This window comes from Macaca fascicularis, chromosome 15 (genome assembly GCF_037993035.2).
Source record: "Macaca fascicularis isolate 582-1 chromosome 15, T2T-MFA8v1.1".
Lineage (NCBI taxonomy): Eukaryota > Metazoa > Chordata > Mammalia > Primates > Cercopithecidae > Macaca > Macaca fascicularis.
In genome coordinates, this window is record NC_088389.1 from 44,986,431 (window position 1) to 44,998,121 (window position 11,691).

The 11,691-nt window shown below is 53.4% G+C and overlaps 1 protein-coding gene and 2 pseudogenes across 1 annotated transcript; 1 reads left to right on the forward strand and 2 right to left on the reverse strand.

The window, feature by feature from the left end:
* Positions 1 to 408: 408 nt before the first annotated feature.
* LOC123569174 (uncharacterized) lies at positions 409 to 8,525 on the reverse strand. The gene is made up of 4 exons (XM_074015789.1): positions 8,415 to 8,525; positions 7,067 to 7,369; positions 6,559 to 6,665; positions 409 to 5,804 (listed from the first exon to the last, which is right to left on the reverse strand). Exons 1-4 carry the CDS (start codon positions 8,523 to 8,525, stop codon positions 5,774 to 5,776), a joined length of 552 nt encoding a protein of 183 aa, XP_073871890.1. The 3' UTR covers positions 409 to 5,773.
* LOC141408568 (uncharacterized) lies at positions 4,599 to 5,355 on the reverse strand (annotated as a pseudogene).
* Positions 8,526 to 10,518: 1,993 nt separating the features above from the next.
* On the forward strand, positions 10,519 to 11,422 carry LOC123569173 (uncharacterized; annotated as a pseudogene).
* Positions 11,423 to 11,691: the final 269 nt, after the last annotated feature.

Sequence of the window (11,691 nt, forward strand, 5' to 3'; positions counted from 1 at the left end):
CCACATTACCTTTTATTTTTTGTTGTGTGTGTGTGTGTGTGTGTGTGTTTTCAGATGGAGTTTCACTCTTATTGCCCAGGCTGGAGTGCAATGGGACAATCTTGGCACACCAAAACCTCTGCCTCTCGGGTTCAAGCAGTTCTCCTGCCTCAGCTGCCCGAGTATCTGGGATTACAGGAAGCTGCCACGATGCCTGGCTAATTTTTTGTATTTTTAGTAGAGACGGGGGTTTCACCATATTGGCCAGGCTGGTCTCGAACCCCTGACCTCAAGTGATCCAGCCACCTCCACTTCCCAAAGTGTTGGGATTACAGGCTTGAGCCACCGTGCCTGGCTCATATTACCTTTTAAGCCATAATATTTTACAGAGAACTTGATTATGTCCATTGACAATAAAAACATAAATTAATTTTTAATGTTTTATTACACATTTCCTTTGAAATTTTCAATACAATAATGCATTTTTAATCTGCATAAAATGTTACAATGGTAGTATCTATGCACACAATAATATACACAAACATGTAGGAGGTGTGTGTTCACATGTTTGGAAACGGACAGAATAAAGGGGAAGAAGCCTGCACCTCAATAGTCAGGGCAGAGACAGGCCCCTCTAGGGCTGAATTTGAGGTCAGCACCAACTGTGTCCAAAGCTGATCCGGGCCTTCTGCAGAAAAGAGGCCAAACTCATGTACCCACCTGGCCTCACTTTCCTCCTGTCCTCTGTGAAAGGGACAGAGGAATAATGGTCCCTTACCTGCCACCTAGCAGCTGTGGCCCTTGGGCAAGTAAGTCCCTTTCCTGCTCTGAGCCTCCCACTTTCCCAAGGTTCTGAGCCACAGAGAGAGGCTAGACCTGAGGGGGACATGGAGACACCACACCTTCCCATGAAAAGCAGTGGGCATCCATCACCACCTCCCGCAGCATGCAGTTAGCCCGTTTTCCAAACTGCCATGATCTATTTCACAGCCCAGTGTAGTGGGGGAAGAACAGGACTGTGCTGGGGCTCCTGGCTGGATGCCTGCTCTGCCTTTTGCTGCCAGCAATGCCTTGGCCAGGACACAGCCCCTGTGTCCCCAAGCTTTCTCCTCTGTCATATGGGAACGATGATCTCATAGGGTTATGGGGATGATTAGATGGGACAACAGCAAAGGTATAGAATTGTGCCCTGTGTAAGCAGTCAGCGGTGTAATAGGTCAGGAGAGGGTGACCTTCAGGGCTCAGCAGTGATCGGGAGAGGTGATCACAGTTAGCAACTGGAGAGAGCCTCTAGGTCTTGGGAAACACTGGGTTTCAAAACAGGTGGTGGTTTCACAGGTATTCACTTTGAGACAACATACACACCACATGCTTAGATACCCGGACTAGATGCTGGTGCATTATTCCTTTCAGAAAGTGTTTTAGTTTTAGTTTTGTTTTGCACAAGACATGAGAATTAGAAAACGATCCTGGGAAAGGTTCAGGCCTCTGTAGGCTGAGATGGGGCCCAGGACTATGTCTCTGAGGAGGAAAGAGGAACCCAGTGAATTTTGAGGAGCACAGGGGAGCAGAGGGAAATTGCACTGTGTGTGCGTGTGTGCGTGTGTGTGTGAGCGCACACACTGAGGGGCTGGAGGAGGAAATCAGCAAGGCCCAGAGAAGGGCAGAAGGATCTTCAGGCCCGAAGGGCTGCTGCTGCACGTGGCTGGATGGCAGCACAGCGGCCTGAGGTTCCTGGGTCATTTTTGTCCCCTCTTCATGCTCATGGACTCTTGATGACTGTCCAGAGCTCTGAGATGCGGGCCCTGCAAGCTGGAACCAAGCATGCTCTCTGCCCGTTTCTGAGGCAGTCGTTGGGACTGTGGGGCCGTGGACCCCTGCCAGGCTCGCCTGTCCCCGGGACACTCAGGATGCACTGCGGCCTCCTGTCTCCTGCAGGCACCTGCACAACCCTCCTTTTGAAGGTAATTTCAGGAGTTGTTACAGCAACACCTGTGCACTGAGGCGGACGACAGGGCCACCACAGAGGTGACACTGTGTGCAGGGAGGGCAGAGGGGAGTCACCTGTAGCTTTGCTTCCTGCACCCCCAGGGAGTTGCCACTCATAGTGGGCTCCACCCTCCCCCCGCCAACACGTTCCCTATCATCCTCCAACAGCCACTGACACCGTGCCCAGGGCCGTCCTCACCGCTGAGTCCTACACACACCAGGGACCATCGGTCACCCCATCACTTTGAGTTTCCTTCTGTCTGGGCCACATCCAGATTCTGGGATGTTTTCCACACTCAACCTCACTTTGTCTTTGACGTGCTATGGCCTAAATGTCAGTGTCCCCCAGATTTATATGTTGAAGCCTAATTCCCAATGGGGTAGAAAGAACAGGTGGGGCCTTTGGGAATGCCCTGAAACCAGACGGACATTCTCAATCATCTCCTCCTGAAGGAGGTTTAGTGCTCTCATCAAACAGGCTCCAGCAACCTCCCTTGTCCCCTTCGGCCACATGAGGACACAGCTGGAGGCACTGCCCTAAGGAATGGGTCCTCACCAGGCACTAAATCCTCAGGCAATTGATCTTGGACTTCTCAGCCTTCAGAACTTTGACAATACATTTCGGGCGTTAGTAACTCCCCGGGCTAATATACTTTGTTAATGTACTTTCCCTTCTCACCTGACGTCACTTCCAGGATCCGCCCCTCACAAATATTCACCCGTTGAAGGAATGCTGTGGGTGAAGGGGCCAGGAGAGGCCCTGTAAACTGCTCACAGGCAATCAGAGGTCCCTCAGAATGGGGAGGACAGCAAGCACGACCAGAATCTATCAATGATGCACGACACACAGGACTCCAGCAGACCCTCACAGAAAAGGATCAAAGAGGGGAGGCAGGAGAGGGTGAGAGCCTCCTGCCCAGAACAGAGCAGTGGCAGAGGACGCAGGGAAAAGAGCCAACAAGAAGAAAGTGAGCCAGAAGATGCATCTCACAGGCCCAGAGTGGCTCTTGCTGTGTGCAGAGCCCAGGAACACCAGAAATCAGAGCTGTGAATACGGTCCAGAGGGATATTGACACTCTGAAGAACGAGTCAGTCATTGACCACATCCTGCATCACCAAACAGGGGCCTTTTCCAGAGTGAAGGCAAGGAGAGAACGTATTCACCACCCAAGAATGTATTCACCACCGAGGTGAACACACAAGATTTGTGGGACTGCCAGGCCCACCTTTTCTCACAGAGGAACAGGCTGAAGCCGCATTCTGCGGGTTCCAGCAGGCTCCCAGGTTGGGGCTGTGATCAAGAATAGGAAGGTCACACTCAGGGTCGGAAAGGCCCAGAAAGCTAGGAAGTCCCTCCGTCAGCTACTGTGCCCCAGGACACCCCCGTCCACACATCCCAGTGCCTCCTGCCCCAGGGAGAAGAGTCTCTGGGCCCAGGACCCGAGGTCTGCAGAGACTCAGGAGACACAGAGCCCTGAGGTTCACCACAAGCTTCATCCAAGGGTAAAATGCAAACCAGGATGAGGCATTTGATTCAGGGTCCTCCTGCACTGAGAAGAAGGAAGGACAAGAAGAGCCATGGCCAAAGCAGGGCGAGTCAGGATGACGCACAGGCCGAGCTGCAGGCACAGCCACCTCCGTGGCCGTAACCCGGGGATGCCAGGTTCCTCCGGCCACCACCTCCCCATACTCCCTAGCTGGCTTGGGAGGAGGCTTTCCATCACTATCCCGAAATTCTGCTCCAACAGTAGGCATATAGAGCTTCTGACTCTCTAGAAGCAACGTCTGCATACACCGAGACAACTTGAATGACCCCCACGTAGCGCGGCTCTCTAGTGGCGCCCTCTGTCTGGCCTCAGCTGGACTTCTGTGTCTCTTCTATCAGCCATGCTGGCTGCCGTCGAGGCAGTGCCTGGGTTTAAGGGATCCCAGGACTTTGTGCTCAGAGTGTGCAAGGCTCCACCTCACCCTTCCTGAGCGCCTGCCTGGGCTGCCCACACCCACCTGCACTGGGGAGGGGCAGAGGCGGCCACACCCATCCACATCTACCTCTTCCTCTGGGCCAACTGTTCACGGACCAATCACTCAACATACCACCCGTTCTTCATACATTTCCAAAAGAAGGAATGAAGAACACGGTGGCATGTCCAGAAGCCTTTTTCTTCTGGAGGAAAAACAAAACTTTGACCAACGACATAGATAAACCAAATGTCTGCCCCGCTCCCTGACAATCCTTCACTTTCTGCAGCCGCGTGCAGAGGGGGACACGGACCAGGCCGCTGAGGCTTCTGTGAAAACCAATCTCTCAGTCACCCTGAAAGATGGCTAAGAGCCATGGAGCTTCCTATTTCACCAAATGTGGAGGGGACGTTTGGGGGTGGCGGGCCCTGCATTCAGATAGGAAAGAAGAAACAGGACCCACTGCTGGGATCCAGGGCCAGCGGCCCCCAGGAGTCCCTGGGCACTCAGCTGGAGACGGCAGCCCCTGCATTGCCACCCACGGTGCAGCAGTCTCCCTGCTGTTCCCTTCTGTCCATCAGGACCCATGGAACTGGGCACCTGGTTCTGCGGTATGGAGAGCACACAGGAGGCCTGGCTCCTCCTCACCCCTGACTCCACAGAAATGAGTCTCAACTCAAGGTCCACTTAAAGGTCTTGGCTTTCTTTCCTGTTCCAACTCCAGAGAGGGTGCAGATGTCCACAGTGAGGGGATGGTTACTTGACCACCAGGTGTGGAGCGGCCCGGGCCAGCTGCTGGGAACCCCGCAGACCGAGGCTGTGGCTGGTGCAGGGGAAAGTGAGATCCTCTCCTCCTCTCTCCTGCCAAGAGTGGGCCAAGGAGAGAAAGGCCAGGGAAAGGTCCACTCACAAAACCGAGTGGGAAGGAGGGGTGACAGTCACAGCTTTCTACACGGAATCCTGCATGCCACAAGAAGTGTCCCCACTCCTCTTCAGGGCACCTACTTCCATGCTGGGAACACAGTATTAGACCTCGGCACGAGCCACATGTCCCTGCCCACCCCTCGCCCAGAAGGGATCAGGAACAGGAAGGAGTTTCCAGTGCCATGGACAAGCCCTGGGTGAGCACAGGATTCGGGGTCCTGCTGTGGCGGGTCCGGGGCTGACCAGAGCAGGTCCTAGAAGCAGGCGAGGTGCTGTGCAGTCTGCAGCGTAACTCTGAACTTGACAATGAAGTCTCCCCGCTGAGTGCATACCTTGAGGAAGGGAAGCACCTTTCCATGGAGTCTGCCAGGTTGCCCGCCAGTGGCATTCGTGCCCAGCTAGAGGACCAGCCACCACCCCTGCTGGCCGCAAATGTCCTTTCAGGCAAACACGGCACCTTGAGAAAATGAGGCAGGGAGTGAGGGAAGGGTTTGGGTAGGAAAGTCACCGGCTGGGACTGACAAGGACGCTGAGGGTACAGTGGTTCCATCTGAGCAGAAGTGTGTGCCAGGGCTTCTCTTGGAGCACGAAGACAACGCTGCAGGGATGGCTTCTGGCTTGGAGACTCCCTTTTGGGAAAGTGACCTGTGGCTCCACACAGCTGTTCTGCGTGCGACGGTGCTGAATCTCGTCCTTGTTCTTGGTGGGACCCCTTGTGCTCAGGGTGGAGGAGCACTCTGTGACCTCCCTGGACCAGGCAGCGCCACAGGAGATCCCCTTCAGGCACTCCTGCACACAGATCTGCCCCACCATCTGCAGGAAGCGTGTGGTGCTCCCGGCTCTCCTTAGACACTCTCAGCCGCTGAAGTCAGCTCACCAAGCATCCAGGGGAGGCTTCTCCCTGTGCCTCTGGGTCATGTGGTCAAGGCCAATGCAGGGCAGAGGAGTGACTGCTGGAAAAGAAGAGCCCGGATGAAGTGCAGTCACCTACCTGAAGTCGGGCTCCCCTGGAAGTCCCCAAGAAGTAAGTCTAGGAAGAAACCACCAGAGCCACTGAGGGCCGCTAGATACCCAGTGGGGAGGGAAATTTCGGGCAGCGCGGCTCGTCTTCATGGACGGATTGCTGCAGTGCTGGGATTTCATCACACCTGCTATCTTCATTAATTTCTATTCCCATGAGAAAGTAAGATAGTAATGCAACATTTTATTTTATTATTATTTTTTAAGATGGAGTCTCTCTGTCGCTCAGGCTGGATTGCAGTGGCAAGATCTCGGCTCACGGCAACCTCTGCCTCCCAGGTTCAAAGAATGCTCCTGCCGCAGCCTCCCCAGTAGCTGGGATTACAGGCATCCGCCACCATACCTGGCTAATTTCTGTGGTTTTAGTAGAGACGGGGTTTCACCATGTTGGCCAGGTTGGTCTTGAACCCCTGACCTCAGGTGATCTGCCCACTTTGGCCTCCAAAAGTGCTGGATTACAGGCATGAGGCACCCCACCCGGCCTTAATGCAACATTTTAAAAATCAAAATTCATGCTAAATAGTCCATTGTGAACAAAATATCCACATTTTAAATCAAGTCATCATCAGATCCTGTAACTGCAACACTCTGAGAGCTGTACAAGCGTTGGGCACGGTGGGAAACGAAATCTTGGCAAATTCCATTCAACGCATAAAATTGTCCCCAAAGAAAAGGAAAAGTACTCACTTGCGGAATGTTCCAGACAGCGCCCAGGCGCACTGCACTGCCAGAGATGGGGGATCTGCTCCCCGAGGACTGGGACTTTTCCAATGAAGGTCATTTTCCAGTTTCATCTAAAAGCACAGAAGGACTTCGTGAAATGTTTGGCTTTTTCCTAAGGGAAGGAGGTGCCTACAGCGTTGCCATCACTGCTGCTGGCCACAGGAAGATGTGTACATATCGTCCCGCCGTAAGATCGTGTTTTGAAAAGGGGGGACTTTGGAAATTAACCGAGGATGTAACTGCAGAAAAGAGCTGATGGGATCGGGGAGCTGCTCCGATGAGTCTCCAGAGCGGCTGGGTGACCGCAGGAGCTCTGAGTCATCAAAGACCGGGCCCAGGGAGCCTGGAAGAGGAAGGGCCCGCTGCTCCCGGGCCACCCCGGGGCGCATGAGTTACGGGCAAAATTTCATGCCGCAACAAAGTGACTCATTTTTTTTTTGGAACTGAGGCTGTTTCAGAACTTTTTACTCACTCTTGGCTCCGCCCCAGAGCTTCCAGGCCCCGGACCCACGGCAAACACCGCTGGGCTTGGACCCAAACAGCGGTGGGGTCCCGCCAGGTCTGGTCCTTTCCGGTTAGAGGCGGCGGTTGGGCTCAGCGCCAGGCGCGCGCCCTCTGCTGGCCGTTGGGAAGCAGCGAGGGAATCGCTGAGCTCACGGCTGAGCGGTGGTCGCTCGTCCCCTTGCGGGCTCTCGCGGAATCTCTGACATTCTCCGTCGCTTGTTCTCTGCTCCCGGCTGGGGACACTCTGCTCCAACCTTGCCGGCTCCCTTTCCTGGGACACGCCTTAGCGCCATGACTTAAAAGTAAGGACATCTTCATGCCTTTGAGATACCTGAAGAGTAGATGTCTGAATAGTATCCCCTCTCAGTCAGGCCTGAATGCAAAGACCTGCTCCTAGTTCTCTTGGGAAACAGGACATAACCTCAAAATCCGGAAGACCCAAGACTCCTGTTCCCACCACCACATTCTCCAGACTTCAACCAGCTGGACACGGAGGGCCACGGTGGTGTGTGAGATAAGATCTCCTGGAGAAACCACCCTCCAGCCTTGATCACAATCAGGAAGATGAAAGCAGAAAATTTACTTTGTCCCTGTTTGGGAATCGCTGTCTAAAGGTTCTTCTAAAAATTTGCCCCCATCTGAAGCCAAAGAAATACAGTCTTTGCCTGGGAGGTTTTAGCAGTGAAATTGAAGTGCTCTTTTCCCACCAGGCGTGGTGTGTCATGCCCGTAATCCTAGCATTTTGGAGGCTGGAGGTGAGAGAGGTGAGAGGCTGAGGGGGAAGGATCCCTTGAGGCCAAAGTTTGAGACCAGCCTGGGTAACATAACAAGACCCTATCTTTAAAAAAAAAAAAATTACTTTACATGAAAATATGTTTTTATTTCCCTTCATTTGACATTCCCCACAGGAAAACTGTAGAGGAAGTTATACTTGTGGCTCTTTCTAATCAATTATATAGATTGTTTGCCCAGCTCAAAAAGAAATCTCAACTATTTTGCCCCAGGTTGCAAATATTAGTACCAAAATCATGGAATTATTTTGACAATATCTTGTACATTATGAGTTACAAAAATGTGTAGAGAAAATTTGTATTCCTTGAATAAATATTGTAACATTCTTTGATCTATTACAATGATATAAAATAGCATTTGTTGTTCTTTTGTTTGAATTTATCTTGTGACACTTTCTTCAGAATAGTATTTTCTTAAAACTGGTAGGTATTATAAAGATAAACAGTGATCAGTAGCTTGATTGTATTACAAAATTATCTTTCCTATAAGAGGTTGGGGCAGGTACTCCTTATCACGTGACTCACCTGTTTGACTTCCAACCAGTGATTTAGAACATGGGTCACCTGGTGTTTTGAGGCTTTGATTAACGTATAACTGATTTTGTAATTGCGGTGCTTAGATCTATTCCAATCCATGTAAATGGAGCATCCCCAGCCAAGGAGCAGAGAGCAAGGGACGGAGAATGTCAGAGATTCCGCAGGAGGCCACGAGGGGAGGAGCGACAACCGCTCGGCCGCTAGCTCAGCGCTTCCCTCGCTGCTTCCCAACGGCCAGCAGAGGGCGCGCGCCTGGCGCTGAGCCCAACCGCCACTTCCAACAGCGCATGACCAGACCCGGCGGGACAGGACCCCGCTTTGGGTCCAAGTCCAGCGGTGTTTGCGGCGGGCCCGGGGCCTGGAAGCGCTGGGGCGGAGCCAAGAGTGAGTAAAAAGTTCTGAAACAGCCTCAGTTCCAAAAAAATGAGTCACTTTGTTGCGGCATGAAATTTTGCCCGTAACTCATGCGCCCCGGGGTGGCCCGGGAGCAGCGGGCCCTTCCTCTTCCAGGCTCCCTGGGCCCGGTCTTTGATGACTCAGAGCTCCTGCGGTCACCCAGCCGCTCTGGAGACTCATCGGAGCAGCTCCCCGATCCCATCAGCTCTTTTCTGCAGTTACATCCTCGGTTAATTTCCAATGTCGTCCCCTTTCAAAACACGATCTTACGGCGGGACGATATGTACACATCTTCCTGTGGCCAGCAGCAGTGATGGCAACGCTGTAGGCACCTCCTTCCCTTAGGAAAAAGCCAAACATTTCACGAAGTCCTTCTGTGCTTTTAGATGAAACTGGAAAATGACCTTCATTGGAAAAGTCCCAGTCCTCGGGGAGCAGATCCCCCATCTCTGGCAGTGCAGTGCGCCTGGGCGCTGTCTGGAACATTCCGCAAGTGAGTACTTTTCCTTTTCTTTGGGGACAATTTTATGCGTTGAATGGAATTTGCCAAGATTTCGTTTCCCACCGTGCCCAACGCTTGTACAGCTCTCAGAGTGTTGCAGTTACAGGATCTGATGATGACTTGATTTAAAATGTGGATATTTTGTTCACAATGGACTATTTAGCATGAATTTTGATTTTTAAAATGTTGCATTAAGGCCGGGTGGGGTGCCTCATGCCTGTAATCCAGCACTTTTGGAGGCCAAAGTGGGCAGATCACCTGAGGTCAGGGGTTCAAGACCAACCTGGCCAACATGGTGAAACCCCGTCTCTACTAAAACCACAGAAATTAGCCAGGAATGGTGGCGGATGCCTGTAATCCCAGCTACTGGGGAGGCTGCGGCAGGAGCATTCTTTGAACCTGGGAGGCAGAGGTTGCCGTGAGCCGAGATCTTGCCACTGCAATCCAGCCTGAGCGACAGAGAGACTCCATCTTAAAAAATAATAATAAAATAAAATGTTGCATTACTATCTTACTTTCTCATGGGAATAGAAATTAATGAAGATAGCAGGTGTGATGAAATCCCAGCACTGCAGCAATCCGTCCATGAAGACGAGCCGCGCTGCCCGAAATTTCCCTCCCCACTGGGTATCTAGCGGCCCTCAGTGGCTCTGGTGGTTTCTTCCTAGACTTACTTCTTGGGGACTTCCAGGGGAGCCCGACTTCAGGTAGGTGACTGCACTTCATCCGGGCTCTTCTTTTCCAGCAGTCACTCCTCTGCCCTGCATTGGCCTTGACCACATGACCCAGAGGCACAGGGAGAAGCCTCCCCTGGATGCTTGGTGAGTTGACTTCAGCGGCTGAGAGTGTCTAAGGAGAGCCGGGAGCACCACACGCTTCCTGCAGATGGTGGGGCAGATCTGTGTGCAGGAGTGCCTGAAGGGGATCTCCTGTGGCGCTGCCTGGTCCAGGGAGGTCACAGAGTGCTCCTCCACCCTGAGCACAAGGGGTCCCACCAAGGACAAGGACGAGATTCAGCAGCGTCGCACGCAGAACAGCTGCGTGGAGCCACAGGTCACTTTCCCAAAAGGGAGTCTCCAAGCCAGAAGCCATCCCTGCAGCGTTGTCTTCGTGCTCCAAGAGAAGCCCTGGCACACACTTCTGCTCAGATGGAACCACTGTACCCTCAGCGTGCTTGTCAGTCCCAGCCGGTGACTTTCCTACCCAAACCCTTCCCTCACTCCCTGCCTCATTTTCTCAAGGTGCCGTGTTTGCCTGAAAGGACATTTGCGGCCAGCAGGGGTGGTGGCTGGTCCTCTAGCTGGGCACGAATGCCACTGGCGGGCAACCTGGCAGACTCCATGGAAAGGTGCTTCCCTTCCTCAAGGTATGCACTCAGCGGGGAGACCTCATTGTCAAGTTCAGAGTTACGCTGCAGACTGCACAGCACCTCGCCTGCTTCTAGGACCTGCTCTGGTCAGCCCCGGACCCGCCACAGCAGGACCCCGAATCCTGTGCTCACCCAGGGCTTGTCCATGGCACTGGAAACTCCTTCCTGTTCCTGATCCCTTCTGGGCGAGGGGTGGGCAGGGACATGTGGCTCGTGCCGAGGTCTAATACTGTGTTCCCAGCATGGAAGTAGGTGCCCTGAAGAGGAGTGGGGACACTTCTTGTGGCATGCAGGATTCTGTGTAGAAAGCTGTGACTGTCACCCCTCCTTCCCACTCGGTTTTGTGAGTGGACCTTTCCCTGGCCTTTCTCTCCTTGGCCCACTCTTGGCAGGAGAGAGGAGGAGAGGATCTCACTTTCCCCTGCACCAGCCACAGCCTCGGTCTGCGGGGTTCCCAGCAGCTGGCCCGGGCCGCTCCACACCTGGTGGTCAAGTAACCATCCCCTCACTGTGGACATCTGCACCCTCTCTGGAGTTGGAACAGGAAAGAAAGCCAAGACCTTTAAGTGGACCTTGAGTTGAGACTCATTTCTGTGGAGTCAGGGGTGAGGAGGAGCCAGGCCTCCTGTGTGCTCTCCATACCGCAGAGCCGGGTGCCCAGTTCCATGGGTCCTGATGGACAGAAGGGAACAGCAGGGAGACTGCTGCACCGTGGGTGGCAATGCAGGGGCTGCCGTCTCCAGCTGAGTGCCCAGGGACTCCTGGGGGCCGCTGGCCCTGGATCCCAGCAGTGGGTCCTGTTTCTTCTTTCCTATCTGAATGCAGGGCCCGCCACCCCCAAACGTCCCCTCCACATTTGGTGAAATAGGAAGCTCCATGGCTCTTAGCCATCTTTCAGGGTGACTGAGAGATTGGTTTTCACAGAAGCCTCAGTGGCCTGGTCCGTGTCCCCCTCTGCACGCGGCTGCAGAAAGTGAAGGATTGTCAGGGAGCGGGGC

Bases quoted from the DNA above. Each gene is read 5' to 3' on its own strand.
- LOC123569174 (XM_074015789.1), bottom strand. From the start codon at position 8,525: ATGGATTGGAATAGATCTAAGCACCGCAATTACAAAATCAGTTATACG. The intron at 7,370-8,414 runs GTGAGTCACGTG...GGCGTGTCCCAG, and splicing joins ACTGGTTGGAAGTCAAACAG to GAAAGGGAGCCGGCAAGGTT. The intron at 5,805-6,558 runs GTGAGTACTTTT...CTTCTTTTCCAG, and splicing joins CTGTCTGGAACATTCCGCAA to CAGTCACTCCTCTGCCCTGC.